Source organism: Pelophylax lessonae (assembly GCF_965119305.1).
Source record: "Pelophylax lessonae genome assembly, chromosome: 8".
NCBI lineage: Eukaryota > Metazoa > Chordata > Amphibia > Anura > Ranidae > Pelophylax > Pelophylax lessonae.
The window spans coordinates 70,106,922-70,132,669 of NC_138775.1; the positions used below are offsets into that span (position 1 = coordinate 70,106,922).

The 25,748-nt window shown below is 42.5% G+C and overlaps 1 protein-coding gene across 1 annotated transcript in view; it reads left to right on the forward strand.

Moving 5' to 3' along the window:
- Nucleotides 1–25,748, forward strand: part of FGD3 (FYVE, RhoGEF and PH domain containing 3) — a 429,081-nt gene that overhangs the window by 390,315 nt on the left and 13,018 nt on the right. The window contains exon 18 of the mRNA XM_082266526.1: nt 11,902–12,042. Coding sequence (XP_082122652.1) covers nt 11,902–12,042 — 141 coding nt within the window. The remainder of the gene's footprint in view (nt 1–11,901; nt 12,043–25,748) is intronic.

Consider the following 25,748-nt stretch of genomic DNA (forward strand, 5'->3'; position numbering starts at 1 on the left):
AAAATGTTTAGACACAGGAAGAAGTTCACCAGCTGACCTTAACACACACCCTGCACCTGTCCTCTCCCTCTAGGAGATTGCTCCTGCCCACTCTGTACTGACATACAATCAATGTCAACAAACAACATTCACACTGAACAGACAGCGAGTGTCTTCCTCGCTTTGCACCTTATGTCGTCTTGCATTGATTGCTCATTTTCCAGATTGTGTAGGCGCTTAGTGATTACAGGCTATGTGGAGCAGAGCAGTAGTATTGAAAACAGAAGAAGTGTGTCCCTGGCATTCTTTTGTTTACATTTCAGCTCTCAGCAGAGAAGCCGCTGACAGCTGATGAGTCGTCGGTTGTTAAGGACGCAGCAGCCGGCTTCCCTGCCCACTCCTTAACAACCAGCTATTCTTCTCACAGAATTCAAATCGGTTGACCATTTTTTTTACCTTTTTCGAATTGTTCCGAAAATTTGGAATTCCTTGGAAAATTAATAAACAAAACAAATTCCAAAACTAATCAACAAAACAAAATTAGTAACATAACAAATCTAACGAGAAAATACCTGCATGTCTCACTTCCATTACAAATCCCAAAATGTTTTTTTCTTAATTTTAGAATAGTAAGAAAATCTGATTCTCCTATACCAAAGCCAACTATGCATCCAAAGCTACTGTTCAGCAGCACAGATTGGGCATATTATTATCAATTCATTTGCTCTATACTGCATACAGCTTTTTCATGGATTTGTTCCATAATCAGTGCAGCACATGGAAAACTGACCTCTAAGTAGAGCTTAGAGAGCATTGATAAAATACAACCAGCATAGGTGTGCGCAATCTATTGAATTTGTTTGTGCACGTGTGTGTGTGTCTACAGATATATGACCCCAACACATTGATTTCCCTGCCCGCACTTTGAAAGAGAAGTGCGTAAAGATGAGGAGATCTTCCTCATCTTCCTGCCGACACACAGAGTGATAATGCTAATGTGCATGGGATGATAGGGTGTGCCCAGGCACACCTGTCACACTCTGTGCACAGGCCTATGATAACCAGCTAGGTTATAGTGAGGTGGGCTAAAAGAAACCAGAAAGCCGTGCACTAAGCCAGTGGAAAGCACAGTAAAGTGTTTTCAATACAGAAGGTACAGTATATATATGTCTCAGAAATAAATGATGAAAGTGGGACAGATATAACCTTTTGTGTCTTTTAAAGACTTTCCTGTTCTTCACATTGGTCTCGGGGGGGGCGGGGTCCCGGGGGGGGGGGGTCCCTGGAGTCCCTGGAGTCTCTGGAGTCCCTGGAGTCTCTGTAAAACAATTTAGATTGAGTGTGAAAGTAAACCTGGATAAGCACTTGACCTCACATGAAGGAATATGGCTTAAAGACTTGACTATTAAAAAAAAAAAACAATAGTGCGACTGCACTGTGGTTTGGTTCTTCAGGGGTCATTAATTCATGTGAATTTGATTAGACGTTCATTGTAGCCTGAGCACCATTTTTAGGCCTTGTTTCTTAAGGCAACTCAGAGTGCTGTGATCCATAGAAACCAAACAGATTAACTTGATCTGGCCAAAGTACTGTAGTTTACTGATTGTACCGAAAATCTGTAGTTTAACCACTTGCCGACCACCCGCTGCAGTTTTACTGCGGCAGGCTGTCTCGCCTTCGCGCAACAACGTAGGGATGCATTGGTTCACGGGAGTGGTGCTGGGGGGCGAGCGGGCCGTCACCACTAGGCTGCGTGGATGCTGATCCATGGGAATGGCGGCCGTGATTGCCGTCGGGCACCCGCGATCGCTCCCCGCTGAGAGAGCAGGACTGTCAGCTGTTTTTAACACAGCTGACCGTGATTCTCTCTGAAATGATCACAGAGCACCTGTGATCCTTCTATATAGGAACACAGCTCTCTATGATCATTTCACAAGCCTATCCCACATATAGTTAGTAAACACTCCCCTAGGCTCACAAATAACTCTTTGATCACCCCTAGGTTAACCCCTTCCCTGCCAGTGTCATAACAGTAACAGTGCATATTTTTAGTACTGGTTACATTGTAATAATGTCACTGGTCCCCCTAAAAGTGTAAAAAATGTCAGGGGTTCCATCTTTCTGCCCCAATGTCGCAGTCCCGCTAAAATACGCAGATCGCCATTACTAGTAAAAAATAAATAAATAAGACCTACATCTTTTCCCTAGTTTTGTAGACACGATAACTTTTGCGCAAACCAATCAAAATACGCTTATTGAGGTTTTTTTTTACCAAAAATTTGTAGCAGAATACAAATTGGCCTAAAAGGATGAAAAATTTAGATTTTTAATTTTTTTTTTTGGGAATGTTATATAGCAGAATGTGAAAAACATATATAGTCTTTTTCAGAATTGTCACTCTTTTTTTGTTTATAACGCAGAAAATAAAAATCACACAGGTAATTAAATGCCACCAAAAGAAAGCTCTATTTGTTAGAAAAAAAAATACATTGATTTTATTTCGGTACAGCGTTGCACAACTGCGCAATTTTCAGTTAAAGTAAAACTGTGCTGAATCCCAACAAATGGCCTGGTTAAGAAGGGGGCAAATCCTCCGGTCCAGAACTGGTTAAAAAAATGATCTTAACTTAATAAATTTAACACTAAGGCCTCCTGTACACTGGAGGTTTGAAAACCTCTTCTGGATGCTGGAACTTGAAATGCTAGTGAACGAAGGTAAAAAAAAATGTCCATTTCACAACTTTACATGCCACGTTTACAGGCGTTTATCAATCTTTTTATTTAAAAACGTTTTTGCAGATAACAGTTTTTTCTCTCTCTCTCTCTCTCTCCCACTCCCTCTCCCTCTCTTATTTTTTTGCTTTCAAGAAAATGCCTCTAAATGCAACTGTCTCTAAACCACTATAAAAACTCAGTGTACGTGGACAAAAAAGGTAACACAGATGAGAGCTGCTGAAAAAAAACCCAACTGTTCCTAAACATCTGTTTATCAGCAGCAGTGTACATGGAGCCTAAGAGATTGCAGAATGGCGTGCTTTCATATTGTCTCACACTGAGATCCCATTCTGAAAGCTACTCTAATAATAATTGTGAACATCTCTTTAAGTTCAAAGCTAAATAGAATAATTAATGTATTCAGTCACTACAATAGATTCTTTAAGGCTGTATTAAAACTGACAATGGACTAGATCAGGGGTCTCCAAACTTTCCATACAAAGTGCCAGCTTACTGTCCTTCAGGCTTTAGGAGGGCTGAACTGTGGACAGTAGAAGTAGAAAATGCCCCAGCATCACTGAGAGTAAACAATGCCCCCTCATTGGTTTTAGTGGAAGGAATACTGTAGTTCCCAATTGTTGGTATCAGTGAGGGGAACAGTACCCTATTGTTGGTGTCAGTGGAAATTGTGCTGCATCATTTGTGTCTGTAGAAGGAATAGTGCCCCCAAGGGTCGGAAAAAGACAGGCAAAAGGCCACATTTGACCCCCAGATCGCAGTTTGGAGACCACTGAACTAGATTAACATTAAAAGAGAAGCATGGCCAAAGCTTTTTTTTTTTTTTTCTAGGTTACAGGGGTGCACTTATTTCTGCACTCCTGTGACCTAGATTCAACCGACAGCCAGCTAAAGCCTGCTATCAGCTGACACGACAGAGCTGGTCCAGGCTCTCGAAGGATACTGACTTTAAGGTTGAGATTCAATCAGATGCCTGGTTGGCAGCTGACTCAGCCTCTCAGTGTACCACTGAAAGCCTTAGCCACCTGCTCTTGCCCTCTCCTCAACCTGGTACTCCAGTGAGCACTGAAGGGGCACAGCAGAGAGCGGTGAATGACAGTCACCAGCTCTCTGCTCAGTGAAGACCGAGAACTGAGTGATCAGCAGTCATGTGATTTATTAGTTCTCAGTCTTAGAGCTAGCGGGGGACATCGGCAGCACTGGACCATGTTACAGCCATATAGGTGAAGTATATATGTTTTTTTTTTTAAAGATATCCCACACGTCTCATTTACCTGCACAGTACAGTATGTGGGTTTTTTTCACTTGAGAAATCTGTGAATTAACAAACTGATGACTTATTTTGGTACAATTAACATAGGTTATAGGAAAGTCAGTAAGAGGTTTGTTTTATGCCATGTAACCTAGGACTAACAACAATAAACTAAAGCTGGCCACACATGGGTAGAAATTCGAATGAAAATTCCTAGGAAAAGAATGCTCTAAGAAAGTTTGTTAGTCTTTCTAATCATTAGTGGGTCTAATCGACATTCATTTTTTGGCTGCAGTGATGAGTAAGTTCAAAGGAGATGGATGGAAATTTTTTTTCGAATAAAATAATTTCTAACAGTATATTTGGTTTTCATTCAGTAAAGTCCATTCATTCTAAAATCAAATGTTAAAAGCAAACAAAATCGTTTGAACGACATTCAAGGATTCTTAGACTTTTTGTACAAATGTTTCTAAAGCAACCCATAAATGATGCGATTTTCTTCCCTGCAATCAGGGGGATCTCTCCCTACAGTCAGATGGAGGAATCCCTCCTGCAGCGCTATTGTGTTCTGCCGTTGGGTAGCCTTCCCTGCCAGGCGAACACAATGATTACTGCTGCTGGCTTTAGCCACATTTCAGTAATCACATGCAAAAAAACTAAAATAAAAAACAGGCTGGTTGTACAGAAGTCGATCAATCATCTTCAGTACAACCAGCCTGCCTATAGATGAATGGACGAAATCCCTGCTGAACTGGCCAAGATTCGATCCATCTATGGCCGGCTTTAGCCTTTTTCCTAAGAATTTTTGTTAGAATTTCTCTCCATCTATGGCTAGCTTGAACCATATAAATGCCTCAAAGGAAGACATAAGGTTGAATTCAAAAAGGTAGATTGGCTTCCCCTGGTTTTGTCACCTTTAACGACTTAAGTTAATAAAACAATATAATGGTAATGCTGTGTAATGTTCCAGGTTGCAAGTAGATGGTATCTTGTAAACACAAGCCTTTCTTCCCAGTACACCTGTCATAATTACTGGGCTAATCAAATTGAGTCAGCAGCAAATGCATACCTAAGCAGGAGATACCTTTACTGAAAACTGAATGTCAGATTGATCAGCAGATCCAGTGTTATAGGCATCTAACATTAGATGTCAGCCTCCATATTGGTCAGTGAGCTTGCCCCTTATAATCTACTAGAATATTGGTTTGGGACATGGCAGGGCCAAACTTAAAGTGGTTAAAATTCTAAAAAAGAAAAAAAATGGGGTCCTGTTCCCCAGTGCTTGTGCTGTCTAACCTGTCCCACTCTAAGCTGTAAAAAACCTGCTTGATCCTGTCTGTTCCTGTGTCTACCTATGTAAACTGACCATGGTAATCATGGCTGCTGATCCATGATTAACATGGGCAGTTTATGTGACTCTGTCATCCCGCTGCTCTCCTTTCTCCCCCTCCCTCCCTGCCTGTCAGCTCCTGTGTGTGTATAAGCCTCCTATCCTGCCATTATTAATAGCTGGCAGTAAAGATAACTAAAGACTACTGCCCACCCCTCTCTTTTATGCAGCCATCCTACACTGTTTAAATGTTAGTGTAAAAGGATGCCTCTAAATACCTTATCTCTGATGTTTTCTGGGTGGTCACGTGACCTCTGGCTGCTTTCCTTCCCCATTTAAGGGCTACAGTGGGAGGGGCTCAGTGGTCAGCATAGCAGTCACGTGACTTCCCCGGCTGATGTCAGAGGGGGATCTTGGCTCCTCCCGCTGTAGCCCTTTGATTGGAGGAGTAGCAGCCGGAGGTCACGTGACCCACCAGAAATGATTGGAGATAGTAAGTTACTTGGTCAGCAATATAGAGACCCAAATTATGGCATCAGAGCGCATGCTGCATTGCAATGTATTGATACAGAAAAAATACACGAAAGAAAACCTGGCGCTTAGAGCTGACTAACAAAAAAGAAACCCAAGGAGCTGATTGAAGAAGACAGTGAAAATGGGTTGAAAAATTGAATACACACATACATTTTATTTACACCATACACAGCCCTTGTCATCTGCATTCTTTGGTATACCATTCCTCTTTTCAGACCACCCGTAGCATTGGCTCCCACTTCAGGTACTGTGTCATTACCCATGTTCTCATGGTGACCCGTGGATGTGATTTTTTTTGCCATCTTTATACCGGGGTCTTTTGTCAAGACATTTTAATAAACTGTGATATTTTATCTTTTACTTTTTTAGCCTTGTGTTTTTTTGTTTTGGTGAGCGCTAATTATCCCACTGTTTGTATTGCAATTTATTGTACTACAAAAACCACTAGTTTTAACAAATTTAACAAATTAGGTTTAGCAACAGAGTTGCGTTACATTAAACTTTAACATATAACATCTACCATTAACATTACAATAACTGTAATCCTTTTAGTGGTTGAAAACCTGAGACATAAAATATGAAAAAGCTTATCCTTCTATATTGAGTCTCCAAAGTACAAAGCTTGATTTCTCTATGCTTTCTGTGTTAAAATGGTATTGGGAAAGGGAGCTGCAGCTCTCAGCTTGTGACTCATAGCCACAGCTATGTTTGTTCTCTTTACTGTGTGAAAATGGGTGTTTCTCTTCCCTCCAATCTGGGCCCAGAGTTGTTGGCTGTGTGAAGACTTCAGAGCCCACTCCCTGCTCCTAGAACTAGGAAGAAATCCTTTCCTGTTTAGGTTTTCAGAATGATCTACAGAATAAATGGCTGCAGATACACAGCTACAATTATGTAGGAGAATTTTTCTCATCTCTGTGTATCACCTAATGCTAGTCACTGCACTGGGTACATGTGAGAGTTTTTAACCTTTAAAATGAAGCCCTTACTCAAACAAAGCCTCTATAATTTATCCACACCTCCCCATCCCCAAAACCTTAACCTTTACAGCCAAAGTCCATCTTAGGCCACAAAAAAAAATAAGTAAAGTACAGGCCGGCCTTCTGTAGAAATGAAAAAATAGCTCTTGCTACAATACTGACCCTATCTCCAGAACTGGCCTCTAAACATTTACCCACTCACTGACCTAGAGCTGGTACTCTTTTGGGTTTAATGATGCCATTCAGCTTGCTTTGAGCCCACCTCCAGCCATTGTCTCAATGGAAAATTATATAGAGAGATGCCTCGTGTCTTTAAGTGGTGCTCATTCTTTGCTATATTTAGGTTGCACCCATTTCTCAAAGAGGAAGGGAACCTGTGATGTCCCTTTACCAAATTCACCTGAAAGAAAGGTGTATATATACAGTTTTTTTTTTTAAATGAGCCAAGGTGTGCTGCAGTGGTGGAGAAAGAGGGAAATGGAGGAGAGTGATCCTGAGCCTAAAGTTGGGCTTATCCTCCAACACACGTGTCAAACACAAGGCCCACAGGCCAAATCTGGCCCGGCCATTTCATGTGGCCCTCGCACCCAGGGCTTTTTTTCAGCTAGAACGTGGCGGAATTCTATTCCTCCAGCTCTTTTCCTCCACTCCCCACTATCACTTGTAAACACAGAAGCCTTCTGAGGCTTCTGAGAGATGAGGGCTGTGGAGGGAGATACTGTATGTCCGGGGTGGGGGGGAGGGGGAGAGATCAGAGCCGAGGAGTAGTGGAAGTGAGATGTGGACAGCTTGTGAAAGCTGAAGCCTGTATAACGCACCCTGAACCCTGCACTCTGTATGTAGCGCACTTCTCAAACCTGCACTCTGTACACAGTGCCCTCCTGAACTCTTCGGGTAGCGTACTCCTGAACTCTGCATGCCGCGTACCTCTGAAATCTGCACTTTGTACATAGCACACTGCAGAACTCTGCACTTTGTACACAGCCCACCTCTGAACTCCGAATATAGCGCAGTCCTGAACTCTGCACTTTGTATGCTACATACTCCTGAACTCTACATACACAGTCTTACAGATACAACCTGCCCTTTGAGAACAACCATAATGCTGATGCGGCCCACAATGAAATGGAGTTTGACACCCCTGTCTAACACTTAACTATAATCCTAACCTTTTATCTAACACTGAGTGGACCTCTAAAGGGACATCCTTACCTTGTTGGGTTCTGCAGCTCACTTGAAATGTCCACTTTTTTATGGTAAGGAGATAACCCAGTTTGATTCTAGATTTTGCCACCGTCTGCACTGTGACAGATATTTTTCAAACTTTTGATGTCATTTTTCCAGCAACCCTGCTCTTTATATCAACTATGATGTGTATAAACAGACTTCTTAACAAACGTCTTCAAAGCCATCATTCACTCTGCTTGCACATTTTTATAGTATAGCCTTGACAGTCAATGCTTTTAGAGATTTAACAAACAACTTCAGGTTGAAGTGATAAACACTTTTAACTGCTTACTTCAGAATACGCTTTTCAGCAAAGTTTGTAATGAAGGAAAGAAGTGCTTTTATCTTGCACATGATAACTCTAAACTGGAACATATTTCTAAATGTGCCCTGAAGGCATTTTCAACAGCAAGAATTGTACTAATTTTCTTTAAATTAGCAAATTTTGCACTTTTGCTGGGAACATTAAAAATTGAAATGACGACAGGTTATGACAAAGCACTCTGAATGAAGGAGGAGTAGGGCCGCTTTCCAAAAAATGGTGCATAGTTCAATTATTGATCATTCAGTAACACAGTTACATACATTTTTCAGCCAAATGGTAAAGGCTTAAAGTGTCAGTCCACTCAAATTGGATATTCCCTTTTTGGGCAAATGGCAGCAAAAGTTGTACAGCTTAGTTGTAGGTTTTCCCACTCACAGAAACCATCATACATAGTTACATAGTAGTTGAGGTTGAATAAAGACAATAGTCCATCCAGTTCAACCTGTGTAGGTGTGTGTGGCCGTAATCATCTCTCATACCCCTGAATGTTCTGATCCTTGAGATGTACGTCAAGAGTCTTTTGAAAGCGACCATACTTCCCGCAGAAACCACCTCCTGAGGAGTCTCACACTGTAAATTAACTCGGAATGCAGCAGAAAGATTGAGACTTTGCTACTTTATCTTAAAGGATAAGTTCACTTGAAAAAAAAATAATAATAATTGCGCACAGCCACGCTATTTTTCAAACAGTGGCAGCTAGTACAGGGAACTTCTCCCCTACTGCTGCCACAGGGAGCAGGTGGTGGCTGCTGCATTAGGAAAATGTTACATGTTTCACCCTAAAATCTGGTGAATATGTAGCATGTTCCCAAAAGGGAAATTAACCTTTAAGGCATGAGACTCTATAACACAAGAAACATTTTAGATGACTAGTTGTAAGATTATTTTTATTAGAGAATTGGTTGTTTGGCACACTAGAGTCTAGCCACAGATGAAATCTCTGTTTTTAATGGACTATTCCTTTATACTGCATTTCAGATTCTCAGTGGTATCTGCATGTACTCCATGCTGGTTGTAACTACAATATGTCTTGGAGCATTGCTTAAAGATAAAAATTAATTTGCTCAGATGTAAGCACTCACTATGCACAGGATGACAGTGATGGGTTCTGAATGGCAGATATGTTTCCCTATTGTTTGGGTTGTGGTCCCTTTTAAGGGGGATGACTTGTATGTATTTTTGAGTATTCAGGGGTACTCACCCATGCAGAGTGAGGGTTTCCTGGGTAGTCTGCTTGCAGAGGAAGAGGGTTACAGTCTTCTCAGGATTGGTAAATCCTTGTTGGGGATTCAAAAGTTGGAGGCTCGGAGAGACGTTTGGGTGGGAAAGAGCCTCCAAACCCTGATTAAGAAAGGCTTTGGTCCTGAAGTGGCTAAGCCACCTGTAAGAGAAGCCTTAAGTGGAACAGTATGCCTTTAGCAGGGGTCTGTGAAGGGACTGTGTAGTAGCACACAGCTGAGTGTGCAGTTTTGACTGGCCGATAAATGCCGCACGGTTGCTGGAACTGCAGAGACCTCCTCTTTGCAACCCCTGAGGCAGGCGCAAACTTTCGAAATCCCTGTTAAAGGACGAGTGATACTGGTGGTGAGCCAAAGTGTTCTTTTTCCATTATATTAATGTTAGGGACTATTTTGCATTTGTTTTCATAAGAAGGCTCTGTAGTTTGCTGTTTTTTTTTTTTTTAAACGATTTTTGTTTGCTTTTACAAATGGCCGGCTGGTGATCTTGGGCTCCCCAGATTACAACTAGCATTTAATCAGAGAAAACTCTAAGCACAGTAGACCTTCCTAATTAATTTATCTTCCTAAAGTAGGTACAAAAGGTTAAAGTGGAGTTCCACCCATTTTTGGAACTTTAGATCTATGTAATCCCCTTTAAAATGGCTTTTACCAATGGAAACTTTTTTTTTTTTTTGTGCTAGTAAATACCTTAATTTCTGCTTTATTCCTCCTCTCCTCACTTCCGGGTCCGATCGGCGATGACGTCATTTGGCGATTCGCAGTGTCTGCTGGGATGTATTCTATTCCAGAAATCTAGCTTAGCTGAGCTGTAGTGAGCCGTGCCTGCCCCGCCTTCGCCCCGCCTCCTCTCATTAAGTTGTATTGTATGAATGTATTAAGGCCGTTCTCTGCCCCGCCTCTGCCCCGCCCCGCCTCCTCTCATTGGTTGTATTGTATGAATGTATTAAGGCCGTTCTCTGCCCCGCCTCCGCCCCGCCTCCTCTCTTTGAGTTGTATTGTATGAATACAACTCAATGAGAGGAGGCGAGGCGGAGGCGGAGCAGAGAACGGCCTTAATACATTCATACAATACAACCAATGAGAGGAGGCGGGGCAGAGAACAGCCTTAATACATTCATACAAAACAACTTAATGAGAGGAGGCGGGGCAGGCACGGCTCACTACAGCTCAGCTACTGCGAGATTTCTGAAATAGAATACATCCCAGCAGACACTGCGAATCGCCGAATGACGTCATCGCCGATCGGACCCGGAAGTGAGGAGAGGAGGAATAAAGCAGAAATTAAGGTATTTACTAGCAAAAAAAAAAAAAGTTTCCATTGGTAAAAGCCGTTTTAAAGGGGATTACATAGATCTATGTATTCCAACCTATTAAAAATGGGTGGAACTCCGCTTTAACTTTAAGAGGGTCATTCAGACCCTTTATTACGCAGGGACTTTAACTCTGGTTGCATTCAAGGAGATAATTTATTTTATAGACAAAGTCTACATATAAATTGATTTCAGTCATTGTAGGTAATACTCTGAGAGGAGTATCCAGTTACATGAGCAGGGCAAAATGGATTCCTGGAAAACCTTACTACAATATCTCATTGCCAACAGTTCATTGAAAGGAGAAGCAGCACACTGATACTCCTATCAGCAAGACTCTCCTTCTATGAGCTTGCTCTTTGCTAGCGCATGAGCACTGCAGCATAGCTGACTGGCTCCTTTTGTGGCTTCTTCCTGCAAGAGGCTGATACCAAATTTAGGTTATTACACTGCTTGCATTAAATTTAGTGATACATTAATGACTAAAGCGCTACATTTTATTTGTGTTGTTTACTGTATATATGCCTGGAGTTTTGCTTTAATGTTAATAAAATGGCTTTTATTGCATTTCTATATGTTATATCCATTTTGCACAGAACTGAAGTTAAACTTTAAAGCAAAAATAAAAAGAAAGCATCACATTTAAATTTTTATTTTACTGCCTCAGGCCACAAACTGCTCGAAGTTAGATTGTAATATATAGTTGTTATTTGCTATATTGATTTATGTTGAGCTTTTTCATTATCATATAGTTTTATTATAATGCAAGGCATGGGTAAGCACTGTTACTTTATTGCAGTCTGTTCTTTTATAATTAACCATGTCACTGAAATGACCACTTGATTTAATCCTGCAGCAAGAGAGTTTAATACGGATCAATGTAGCACATTAATTAATAGCGTTATAAAATTGGTATAAGACCAGTTTTATAGACATGAAATTCATTGCCTTGGCAAGCCCTTACAGAAGAGTTTGTGTTTTCCTTTGTTTCAGAGGCAAATTTCCCTGTCTCCGGAAAGCAGTGTCATGAGTAGCACCATCCTTTTCCTGGAAAAGGGGAAGACGTGGTACAAAATGTGGGCTTGTGTCCCCAAGAACGAACCTCTTGTCATGTATCTCCAGGGCTCCAGTCAGGTAAGAGTCACTGGCCCATAGGTGGATGTGTTTGTTCTTTGACAGTGCTTGTACAATCATTCTATAGAAGTCATGCTCAGGGTGAGTCCACCCAAAACTGATATTTTCTCTGTCGCTCATTGACAGACGTAGTCCTCCTTGATTAATATCAACTCGGGTTATACTGCCCTCTACAGGAGTAGGACTAGACAGGAAAGAAAACGTTCTGGCCACACCCTAGGGGCAGTCCCAGAGGGTATATCCTCTCACTTCCTGCTACAGCAAATCAGTTTTTTTCTGTCTAGTTAGGAGTAAGGACCTAGATTCCTTGCTAGGATCTTCAGTCCTGGCAGGATTTTTTTTTAGAAATACTTTTTTAGACGGCTTTTTTTTCTCCAGTGTTCCTGTGAGATCTTCAAGCAAGTACGCTGAAACTGGGCGACGGGCTGGATGTTGAGATCCAGTGGTCACCCCAGTTCAGCCTACGAGCGCGTGCAGGCCATAGCTCCGCGCTGGGTCAGCCGCGACATAGTCCCACTGGACGGGGACTGACCCTGCGAGTTAAACGTCTCGCCTGGACGCCAATGACCAACAGAGTCACGGCGTCCGTATTGGTCGACAGCCCCCCCACCCCGGTGGAGAGGGGTTCTGTCAGGAGTTGGCGCCCGCCTGGTTCCGGTATGGTGAGTAGAATGTTCCCACATCTCCCCCTGTCGGGTTTGTTGGTGGACGCGGGCCCCTCTCTGGGATGGTCGGACACTCGGTTTTCTGGGTCTCCCCTCTATCCTATAACAGGTCACAGATCCCCCAATTTGAGTGTGATTTTTGTGAATAGGAACCAGGAGGCTTGGTTTGGGAGCTGACTATCTAAAGTCACTATATGACTGTAAGGGTGACAGAAGTCAGTGGCAGACTACTAAAAGGCATTACTATTGAGGTATAGAGGTATCCTACCTGTCTAGTGTGTACACAGGCCGATGCCTATGCCTGAGTTACTGCAGCCACAGATCGCCATCCCTCCAGAAAGCCGGTCACTTCCACAGGCCACACAGCCTCCCGCAGGCCGAGGACACCTCCCGCAGGCCGAGGCACTTCCGCAGGCCGCACAGGCCGAATGCACACATCCCGCAGGCCGCTGCTAGCTTGCAAGCCGCCGCTATCCTACACAGGCCGCCGCCATTTTCCTGCAGATCGCACGAGGCCGCCATATTGGCGTAGCCTCGTGTCTCCAGCATGGGGGCGGCCATGTTTGAGGTGACCAAACACCTCGTGGAGTAATTGGGAGGCGCCGGAAGGCGTGTAAAGGGGCGGAGCCGCCTCCTTGGCCCAGGGAAAGCAAGCCAAAGACTTCCTGTCTGTAACAGACGGTGCTGGAAGCAGGTTGATAAGAAACTTCTGTGCATCAGGTGAGCCTTGGGGTCTCTCTCTCTCTCTCTCTTTCTGAGGGATCCAAGCAGGTAAACTGAGGGGCGCTACTGCGCTGGGGGACTAAGTTAAAAAAAAATTTTTTTCTTGCAATTAATTTTTTTGTGTTTGCTGGCAAGTGTCTTGTTACATGAACCCTGCCACACATATATCCCCACCTGATCCCCTCAGGGTGGCCGCAGGACCCTCCAGTACCCCACTTGTGATGATGCATTATCAGCGTTTTGGAGTCTTTGGTATCCCGGGGGGAGGTAGCCTGTCAGGGACGGGGGTCAAGAAGAGCGACCCCCGCCTACCCCTATGTCATCTGATACCTCAGATACGGATTCTGAGCTGGTCATTGCAGTCCCTTTTCTGGGGTTGTTGTCTCAGGTACGGTCTCCTCAGACAGTAAGGAGGACGCTTCTGCCTCCGCCATAGCACAAGAAGCATTGGTGGAAGCACTAGTTGTGTCTGTCCGGGAAACCTTAAATCTTGAGGTTACACCGGCAGAGGTAGCTGAGACACATATTCCTTTTTTGGTACTAGCAAGCCTACCAAAAATGGTGACGGGTTTCCCTTGCCCAAATAGGGTCGTCCGTAAATGAGCCCTGCTATTTCCAAACGCATTGCTAGGCGCTATCATTTTGAGGAATCCCTCATTTCAAAGATGGACGGTACCACCAATAGTGGACTCACCGATTTCCAGACTAAATAAAACCACTGTTATCCCGTTGGATTGACAGAATGGGCCCCACCCATCTCTGGGGTGGGGGGACGTCTTCACCGGTTTCCGGATCCAGGGCTTTCCAGAATCACGGATAAAGGGGTTCGCAAGGTCATATGGTCGGGATACAAGATCGAGTTTCGATCACTCCCACCGGTGCAATTCTTCCCTTCCAATATTCGACATCCCCGGGTCGCTTAAAAAGCTTTGCGGGGGACAGCTTGATACAACAAGCAGTGGTAGTTCCCATTCCTTGGAGGAGTTCTAGTCGAACTTGTTCACAATGCCCAGGAAAAAGGGCTAGGTGCGTCCAATTCTGGTCTTGGAAGAGATGGAGTCCATCCATACAGTGGTGGCCTCCCTGCATCAGGGGGATTTCCTGGCGTCCATAGACATTTAGGATGCCTATCCTCATATCCCCATCTTCGCAGGACATCAGCGTTTTCGTTGCTTTTCCCAAAGATCATCCCTGGTTCCCACCAGGAGACTGAACTATCTGGGCCTAATTTTGGATACATCCTTGGCAAGAGTGTTTCTCCATGCGGAGAAACTCCAGAAGATTCAGTCAATGATTCAGATGTTGCTGTCCGTCAACTGGCTGGGATTGATGGTCGCCTCCTTAGAGGCAGTACCGTTTGCCCAGTCTCATACCCGAATTCTCCAAAGAGGAGATTCTTCCCATATGGAATCGGAATCCCGATTCCCTGGACAATCGGATCCGATTGAGTGAGCGGACCAGGGAGGCTCTGGTCTGATGGCTTCGGTCTCCGATGCTCAGCCAGGGGAAGTCATTTCTTCTGATAAATTCCAGGTTACCAATAAATGTGTTGGAACTGAGAGCAATCAGACTTTCTCTGATTTACTGGACCGAGCAGCTCCAGGGCAGCCCGGTTCGGATCCAATCGGACTATGCCACGGTCAGGACTTATGGCGATCACCAAGGGGCACCAAGAGTGCCCTGGCGGCCATAGAAGTGGCCAACATTCTTATTGGGGGAACAGTTGTTCCAGTTCTCTCCGCGATATTTATCACGGAGGTGGACAGGCAGATTATTTCAGCCGTCAGATTCTGGATCAAGAGGAATAGTCTCTTCATCCAGAGGTATTTCACCAGCTGTCCCTTCATTGGGGCACCCCGGATATGGATCTGTTGGTAGGTTGGCTCAACAGGGCTCGCACCCGCGATCCTCTAGCGGACGCAGCAGACGCGCTGAACGGCCTGTAAAGGCAGTATCAGCTACTATATGTCTTCCCCCCTCTCAAATTGCTGCTGAGATTTCTCCGCAGGACAGAGGTGGAGGGAGCTCCAGTTATCCTGGAAATTCCGAGCTGGCTTCGTCAAGCCGGGTACGCCGACTTGGACAGGCTAGTCGCGGACGCTCCTTGGAGACTTCCTCTCAGGGAGGATCTGCGGTCTCAAGGACCGATCTTCCATCGTGCTTTACAGTCGCTGGTTTTAATGGCCTGGCTATTGAGACCCAGGTACTGAAGGACAGAGGGTTGTCAGCTTCAGTTATTCCTACTCTAATTAAAACAAGGAAAGCGACTTCCAGCAAAGTCTATTATCGCACATGGAAGACTTATATCGCGTGGTGTGAATCTTTGGAATTTCCCCCACGTACCTATTCGGTGACCCGAATCTTGGCTTTTCTGCAAAAGGGGGTTGAGCAGAAACTATCCTTGAGCATTATCAAGGGTCAGGTTTCAGCATTAGCAATCTTCTTTCAGAAGCCTTGGGCTACTCATTCCTTGGTGTCCAGGGGGTGCGGCACTTGGCTCCGCCAGTGCGCGCGCCCTTACCGCCCTGGGATCTTAATTTGGTGTTTGTCGGTTCTTCAGAAACCTCCCTTTTTAAAGTATCAGGGAGATTCCCTTGCTTACATTATCCCAGAAGGTGGCCTTCTTGGTGGCTATCACTTCTGCACGCAGTGTGTCAGAACTGGCTGCATTATCATGCCATTCCCCATATCTAGTGGTTCATAGGGATAAGGTAGTTCTTCATCCGAAGCCATCCTTTCTTCCTAAGGTGGTTTCAGATTTTCATTTGAATGAAGATATTGTGCTACCTTCCTTGTGTCCTAAGCCCAATCATCCTCAGGAATATGCGTTGCATTCCTTGGATGTAGTTCGGGCAATCAGGGTATACCTGGAGACTACGGAATCGTTCCGTAAGACGGATTCACTTTTTTGTGATCACGGATGGCCCCAGAAAGGGGTTGCCTGCATCTGCCACGACTATCTCCAAATGGATTAGACAGACGGTGGTACAGGCTTATTCTATTAAGGGTCGGAATCATCCATTCCCTGTTAAGGTGGTCCAGGTGGGCAAGGCGGCTACCTGGTCGTCGGTTCATACCTTTACAAAATTTTATAAAGTTGATGTGATGGCATCGGCGGATGCCTCATTTGGCCGCAAGGTTTTGCAGGCCACAATTTGAGGAGACCGGTGGTCTACCTCGAGGGCTTTTTTCCGTTGGAATTTCAGTTGAGTCTCATCGCATGATTGATGAGCCTTTAAAACTTCTAGTTGGCACCGGTTGGGCCTTCTAGATTGGATTTTGATTTCCATTTTCCCACCCCTCATTTGTGGCACTGCTTTGGGACGTCCCAAGTTGATATTAATCAAGGAGGACTACGTCTGTCAATGAGCGACAGAGAAAAATGGATTTTTGTAAAATCTTACCGTAAAATCCTTTTCTCTTAAGCTCATTGACAGACGTAGTACCCGCCCCTCTGTTTTTGAGTTGGGTTGGGTTAAATTCTCTAAACACTGCTTTGTGACATAACTGATTTGCTGTAGCAGGAAGTGAGAGGATATACCCTCTGGGACTGCCCCTAGGGTGTGGCCAGAACGTTTTCTTTCCTGTCTAGTCCTACTCCTGTAGAGGGCAGTATAACCCGAGTTGATATTAATCAAGGAGGACTACGTCTGTCAATGAGCTTAAGAGAAAAGGATTTTACGGTAAGATTTTACAAAAATCCATTTTTAGCCAGTAGATGGAGGTGCTAGGTCTACTTTAAAAATTAAACCTGCACTAAGAGAATCATATGTATCACTGATCTCTTTCTAAAAATGCTAGTTGCCTGTCTGTTATGCTGACATTTTGAGTCACACAAAAGCATGAAGATTAGGATTTTACTGCTTAGATTCTTGTTCCAGGTAAGTGTATCAGAAAGTACTGAGATTAAAAATGTGATAACATAAAAATGACTTTTTTTTTAAATTCCTTTATTGAGCAAAAAATTGCATCATACCATAGGCAATGAATACAAAATTAAGCTGGGAAACAAAGTAGTCTCGAACAGTAGATGGCGATGAAAATAATAGAGCACGCAGTTTGAGCACATCATCTAAATACTATACAGTCAGGTAATATAGCAGTTCCAACGGTAACTTATTTGACATAGAAAATGACTCCTTCAGTAATGTGTAATGAAATACAAATAAAGAATTAAAGTGAAGCACAGCATATAAACATAGTTCTGGATAGGGGAGCACACAAAAAGCCAAATCTTGATGCTACTAAAAAAGGCTGATACACGGGAAAACATACCTGTATACGTACCTGGCAGACGGTCATACGGCAAATCTAGATAACGAAGTGGGGAAAAAGTGAGGTAGGTAGGGAAAGGAAGAAGAGAATAAGGGAGGGAAGAGGGAAGAACGGGGTTCAGGAAGCGTTAGTAAGAAATAGAAAAGCCAGGTTGTGGAGAAAGGTAGGACTCTCCCGGAGAGAAATACAAGTAGACTAAAACATGTAACGCAGGTTGTGTAAACTCATTAAGATAGGCCATGGACTCCAGGTTTCATGGAAAGTACCCTCCGTGTTGTACAAAGTAGCCATGAGATTTTCCATGTTCCTGAGGTCATTGACCCTGGAAAACCAAAGGGATGAAGGCAGATTCACATGTTTCCAGTGTAGAAAGGATACAAGCCTTAGACGCATTCATTACCTGAATGGTAAGGTAATGGTAAAGGCCTTGCATTTTCTGACAGGTCTTGTTGACAAATGCAACAGACTTGCCGCAGGGTTGCCAGTTAACTCAACACCCGTAAGCTGTTTAATTATTCCAGTCAATTATTCCTCCTGCCAGAACGGCTGGATTCCTGGGAATTTCCAGAAAATATGGACCATCGTGCCACCCTCCGCTCCATACCGCCAACAGGATCTAAGTCTTTGGGGGAAGCTTTGATGAAGAGTGGTGGGGACCCTGTACCAACAGACGAGAATCTTATAACTGGTCTACTACACCCTGGTTGCAGTTGAAGATTTTTGTGCGAAATTGGGAATCTTCTCTCTTTATCAGTCAATTGAAAGCCAAGGTCCGATTGTTATTTTGAGTGGAAGAGCGGGATATACCCAGATGCTGGTCAGGTCAAATAAATAGGCTTTGTATTTCTTCTAATACAGGTTTTCTTTGAAATGGGATCTCATTCTGCTTATATAATTTTCCATTTAGTCCATTTAAAGTGACATTGTGACCAGGCTATGGATATTCAAGTATTTACATAATCTTAACAAAGAGCTTTAAAGTAAGCTCTCATTGACCTCTGTAGCTGCAGTCAATGTGAAGCTATTTATCCTCAAAGTTCAAAACAGAAGCACTGGAGACATTCTCTCAGCTGCTCAGCTTCCACTGCTTTCCCCTCCCCTCCAAACAGTGACTTAGAAGCCTTTCATTCTAGAAGGAGATAGCAAAGTGAACATTTGAGAGAGAGACTTGGATAACTTGAGTACTTTGTCTGTGAACTTTGAGGATGAATTGCTTCACAGTGACTGTAGCTACATGGGTCAGTAAGAGCTTGTTATAAGCTCATTTGCTGCATATTAAGAATATGCAAGTTCTTCAGTGTCTATGGCCTGGCTACTGGTTTTCTACAAAGAGAACAGAGCAGAGGTTAAAAATACCCCAGGGGAGTAAGGGTTGTGATAGTTCAAAGCAGGTGACAGAGAGTAAGAAACTACAGCAACCCAAATAAGGTATACATAAAGCAAGCATTGGATGAGATTATTTCTATTAATTCAACGTTGTATTTTATGAAAAGAGACAGAATAGTGCTGAAAAAACTCAGCTGGGGAAAGATGTGTAAATAAGTACCCACTGAATCAGTACCTAGGGCTACTATGTTCCTCTTGTACAACCAAAATAAAGCCCCAGGTAGTATTGCGTTTTGATCCTAGCTTATAAGTAACAGGGTCTCCTCCTTATTCTAGTTCGCAGGTATACCAAAATTGATGGAGCCAGTCTTCTCTTGGTGTAGGCAGAGATATAGTGATCCAAGAGCTGACAGCCAGCTATTTGGCCTTCTCTTGCCTGCTAATAGAGAGGCTCAATATTGTTGCATTAGCTTCCAGATTACAGCAGTATTTCCTGCAACATGAACAGCTAAATAAAGAAGTTAGTGCTGCTGTTTAAAAGCCACTATGTTACCAAGATGCCACGTGGAACAATGCACAGACGCAGGGTGAGGAGTCACAAGAAGCGCACAAGAAAGCCCCTTATATAAAAAATAGCGAAAATTGTTTTTTATTTCGGATTGACTGTTGGAGGTTAACACTACTTCAAAGTTTTTTTTGCTGTCCCCATTGGGGAGGTTTCCCCTCACTTCCTGACAGGTGTCACTAGGACAGAAAATGTTGGGAAGAATAAAAAAAACAATAAAAACCTGACAGAGCTTCTAAACCTTCTTCAGCCTATCCATACCTAACAAAAAGGTTTTGGAGTTCCAGTTTTTGGTTTATGAGTCTAGGAGACTGCAGCCCAAGGCCTGGCCATCCTCTCCCTTGTTTACCTGCTCAGGGTTGTCTTTACTTTGATTTGGAATGAACCTTGAAGAAAATATATTCTCAGTGCTGACATAAATGTGCACATCCATAATATATAGGTATATAAAGGTGTTTGTAATAGTTTGAGTACTCAGAGCCATCTGGCGTTTTATTCTATACCAAGATAAATATTACATCTTCAAAAAATAGCCGTTTAATTATCCTGCCTGTAACCTAAACACCATAGTAAGGGTCTCTCCTGTGCTCGGCAATCGTAAACTTTATGCTCCCTCTGAACGGGAGAGTGAGACGTGGCGTAGGAATTACTTTCACGCGTTTCAGCTCTTCCATTTGCATGCTTCTCAAGGTGATCATATAAACGCCACTTCTGCCAAAGCAAGAATAAAACGTGTGACTTGCCCTAATGTACTTTTCAGAGTAAGAAGTACATGCAAATGTTTGTTATACAGCTGCATCAGAAATGGATTACCATTTTATCACACAGTAACTTCTGCTTGTGCAGATACAGCTTGTTCTGTTTTATTTTGAAAATGCAAAGAAAAAAGTTATATTGTTTTTTTTCCTTTTTACGTTTTTAAGTTTTATAATTTGAGACCCATTCAAAAATGAAAACTGGAGTATAAAGGTTAGATTTTCAATTTGGATTGTATTTCAAATGATTTCACTCCTTTGTGGATCCTTTTTTGTAAATGTTTTTTTCTGCACTGCTACATAATAGCACATATCATTTTTAACATTTGCTTGAAAAAAAAATCAATGAAGCATTGAATGCAAAATAAAAACAGAAAGTGACTAGTCTGAATAACGGCTGCCAACAAAGATGGAAACAGTATAGTCACCCGCTGTGGTCAAAAAAAGTTTGTAAACACCTGATGAGTGTTTCAGCTGTCTAAATTGATATTTTAATTCTCTCCAAATTGGTGTTTGAATTGCACACAGCTTTACCTGCTGGTGGTTAAAGGTACTATTGGGGCCTTCTACCAGTTTACAAACTTCAGTTAGCTAAATTAAAGGGTAAGTCCACTTTTGTGGGAAATATGGCTACCTGGAGTTGTTCTGTACACAGAATGTGTAAAGAACGCCCCCACAGAAACATAATTTCCTGCTTTTGTGACTGGCTCACAGATTTTCCCAGAAGTCTGTCTAAGATACAAGTCAGATTTCAGGCATCCCCTGGAATAAAAATGTAATTTTTGGAGAGATACTCCCAATAGGAACATGTCTAAAGGGATGCAGGCCCAGCAGCTTTCCTCATTAGTGCTCTGCAGGTGCCACAGCTGATAGATAATAATAAACCCAGTCCTATTAGACCCACTCAGCACAGAGGAACAAGCAGTGATTTCTTCTGAATAACAAAAAGAAAGGCATCTACAACAAAGGTTGTTATAACCCTTGCAATGTACATAGATCACCCAGGGGGGAATATTTTTTTCTCAACAAAAGTGGAGTTACGCTTTAAAAAAAAAAAGTAGGAGAGTAATATCACTGCATTTTGTCAGTGCCCCCTTAGCTTCAGAAGTGCCTCTTGGAAATACCTTCACTCAGAAGGTCAGCTCAAAAGACATTAGTGTGAAGTAAAAAGTAGAAGTAACCGGAGTACACATAAAAGCAAGTTTAAGGCAGGTGTGAAAAAATGCTGTAAATTAAGAATTCTTTCAGAAATAGAAGTGTTAATAGTTTATCAATTACCAAAATGGAACAAGACCCTGGAAGGGGAAGGAGCCAGATCATAGCGCCAGCGCAGAGCTTGTGCTAGGAACCTCAGGGGAACCGTCCTTGAGTTACAGAGGAATCTACACCCCTACCTCGCCTTACGAAGCATCATAGATCCTGCTACCAATCCCTGAAACTTTTAAGAGAAATGAGAAAGGTGCCGGACTCTGGAGAGTAGAGCGAGAGGTGGCATAGCGTTGGCAGGCCGAGCCGCCTAAGGAGCCAAGAACGCTGAATAGAGCCGAAGTGACATGAGGAGGCAGGCTCTCGTTCCAAGGCTTGGCCGAGACGCTTCAGTTGAGTCTGCCTGGTCAAAACCCCACAGCGGACAGGCTATATCTACAAGCCATAAACAAGGAGAAGAGCTGGAGAGTCAACGGAGCCCCTAACGAGGGCCGGCAGCCACACACAGAGGCATCACCTCCTATTTCCCTACAATAAACCATCCTGTATTCACCCAGCACTCCCACGTCCACTAATTTACAGGATGTGTAACTATATTGAAGAGCTGCATATACCTGCATATACTTGCGAGGAGTGGTGAGTGCCCCCTTTTCATTTTGTTTTTCCATCTGGTGGACATATTTCTGTTTATGCGATTATATAAACCACATCTGAGAAGTCTGGCAGAAGGAAAGAGTTTACAGAGGCAGACAAAAAAGGGGGTGCAAAAGCCTTGAGGGGAGGTGTGTGGCTGTAAGAGAGGAGACAAGAGCAAAGCATAAGAGCCCAAGGTGGGGAAGAAAAAAAAAAGATAAAAACGGCAATGAAGGGAAAAACAGTCAAAAGAAGCGGAGCCACAAAATCCCCAAAAATAAGTGCTAGCCCCAGGACAATCAAAAAATATATGTTCCAAGAAGGGATTACAGATAAGATGGCCAATGAAAAACAATTAGGAGCCCCGGGAAACAGTTGACAGGAAGCAATAAAAGCGGATAGCATAAGCCATCGTTGGGAACAAGCATGCTTAGCCAATCGAAAACCTATTTAGAAGACGAAAGCAACCCGGAAAACAGAGATATGGAGGATCAGAGTTTAAAAACACAATTGCCCACAAAACTAGAAATGACGATATGTTTTCGTCAAACAAGAACTCTCTCTTAAAACAGACATAGCGACATTACCTGGTGACCTGGGTGAGATATTAACAAGAGTAGAAGACACAGAAAGGAGACTGGATACGCATACTCAAGCAATAAATGAACTGAAAGAAGAAATGAAAGCCCTACAGATTGAACGGAGGAACATTGCATATAAAATAGAGGATAAGGAAAATCGTAACAAAAGGAAAAATCTGAGAATCCGGGGTTTACCAGAGGCAACACAGGAAGACGATTTAATAGAGATAATGAACCAAGTATTCAAGTATAGGTATCTCCCCATATCAGATTACGTCTCTCTCTGTTCAGGCCAACCTCCTTCTCTTCAAATTAAAGATTTATCCCAATCTCTGGGCTTGCTGTGGAGGAGGGGGGCACGGAGAGAGAGAAAACATGACAACAATACAACCTATAATGTACGAGGGCTAAACTTCCCAGTAAAAAGACATAAGGGCCTAAAAGAAATGAAACCTTACTCCGCAGGAGACACATATACACATGATATGAAAATTAAACTGTACTCAAAACACCACCGAACATGGTACTCTGGGGATTCTACAGCTAAGAGATCTAAAGGAGTTGCATTAGAGTTTGCTAAAGATCTAAAGTTCTCCTTAGAGAGATGAGGGTAGATCCCAAGGGATGGTTTATGTTCTTGAAGGGGATTCTGCAGGGAACAGTGTACCCTAGCTAACATCTATAGCCCGAATTAAAATCCAAGAGTGTTTCTGAAGAGGGTTGTGGGGAAGTTGGAAGATTTTAAAAAAGGCAAACTAATCTTGGCAGGAGATTTGAACTTCTGTATGGAACTAAAGACAAACCGTACGTCACATGCACTGGGTAATGAAAGTTATCAGCTTAAAACTGTGAAGAAGAAATTGTACCAATCTCAATTAGTCAACATATGGAGAATTCAGCATCCAGGGATAAAATATTATACATTTTATTCCCCAGTGCATAAGACATACTCTAGACTGGAGTATATAATGGTAGATCATAGGTGGTTGGATGCAGTGGTTAAGACATCTATAGAAATAATACCCTTATCAGATCAGGCTCCAGTAAGTATTGAAGATGAGGATAATAGAAACCCAGAATAAGATATGTAACTGGAAGTTAAACGAGGAACTGATACAAGATAAAGTAGTGGAAGGTAAAATAAATAATGAACTACTGCACTACTTTTTGTTAAATGAAACCCCAGGGATGTCAGAAGCTACAATCTGGGAAGCACATAAGGCATATTGATCTCAATTGGAGCAAAAAAAAATAAGGAAAGGACAAAGGATATGAGGGTATTAATAACAGATATATGAACTAGAACATCAACATAAGAAAACAGCAGACCCAGAAATACATCACGTATTATTATTTAAAAGGGATAAAGTAAAAGAGCTAATGGATCAGGAAACAAGACAAACAATAATAATAACAATTAATAGAAGACAGATACCTATGGGGGAATAAACTTGGGAAACATTTAGCAACAATAGTAAAAAAACAGGAAAGCGGTAAACTTTATAGAAAAAATGAAAAATCATAAAGGGGAGATGGTAGATCATAGTTTTTACAGCTCCTTGTGCTCAGTAAGGCCGAAAGCGTCACAAGAGGCTGAACTAAAAAGAATGATAAAACCTCAAGATTATCTCAGAGGCAAATCTTCCCACAATTTCAGTAGATAAGTTGCAAGCTTTAGAGGAACCAATAACTCAAGAAGAAATTTTACTAGCACTAAATAACACAGTAACAGGGAAAAGTCCAGGGCGAGATGAGTTTACTATCTCTTTAGTACCCAAACTAAGTAGATATATGAACGGGCTGGGAGAAGGAAGAGAGACGAGGAGGGAATCATTGCAGGCCTATGTCACAGTTATACCTAAAGGGGGAAAGATACCACCCTATGCTCGAGTTATAGACCTATAGCACTGTTAAATACAGATACAAAATTATACGCAAAAGTCCTGGCTAAGAGACTATGAAACTAAAATAATTGATGCCCAAATAGGCTCATGCAGATTAATCCGGCTTTATCCCAGAGAGAGAGGGTAAAGATAACGGGATAGGACATTGCTTCAATTACAAAAATCAGGAAAAGAACAATCTCCAGCGCTACTTCTGTCGATAGATGCTGAAAAGGCATTTGACAGGGTTGACTGGCAATTCATGATGAGCACGATAGAAGAAATGGGAAATAAGATGATTCAGTGGATCAAAACCCTATATAACCATCCAACTGCCTCTGTAAAAGTAAATGGGAGCTTGCCTCCATCGTTCGAAATGTACAATGGAACAAGACAGGAATGCCTGCTCTCCCCCCTGCTGTTTGTGTTGTCACTAGAGCCATTATTGGCAACCATACAGAGATGGGGGGGGGGTTGAAAGAGAAGAGCATAAGGTAGTGGCATATGCCGATGACGTCCTGTTTTACATTTCTAACCCTAGAATAACATTGCTGAATTTAATAACAGAAATAAAAAGATGTGGAGGATATTCAAACTTTAGGGTTAACCCTGTAAAATCTGAAACTCTGAATATACAGTAAATAAGAACAAGAATGACAAACAAGCACTACTAAAATAATTCCCATTTACCTGGGGGAAAACATATTTAATCTACCTCGGGATAAAATTAACATCATCATTATAGAACCTATACTAAGTAAATTATATCCCATTACTCAACGAGAACAAAAAGGAAATTAGAAAGATGACAACAAGGCCAATCTCCTGGGTAGGACGAATAAACATGATTAAAATGATGATCCTGCTGAAAATTCTCTATAAATTCCAAATGTTACCAATATTTGTACCCCAGAAATATTTTAAGATACTGGAAACAATAATATCAAGGTTTATATGGCAAATTAAGAAACCGAGAATACGGCTCTCAGCACGGACTAGGGTTAAAACACAAGAGGGACTAGCTGCACCAGATTTTAAAAGGTATTATGGTTGAGTGGACAAAGAATAAATGTGATAAAAGATGGGTAACACTA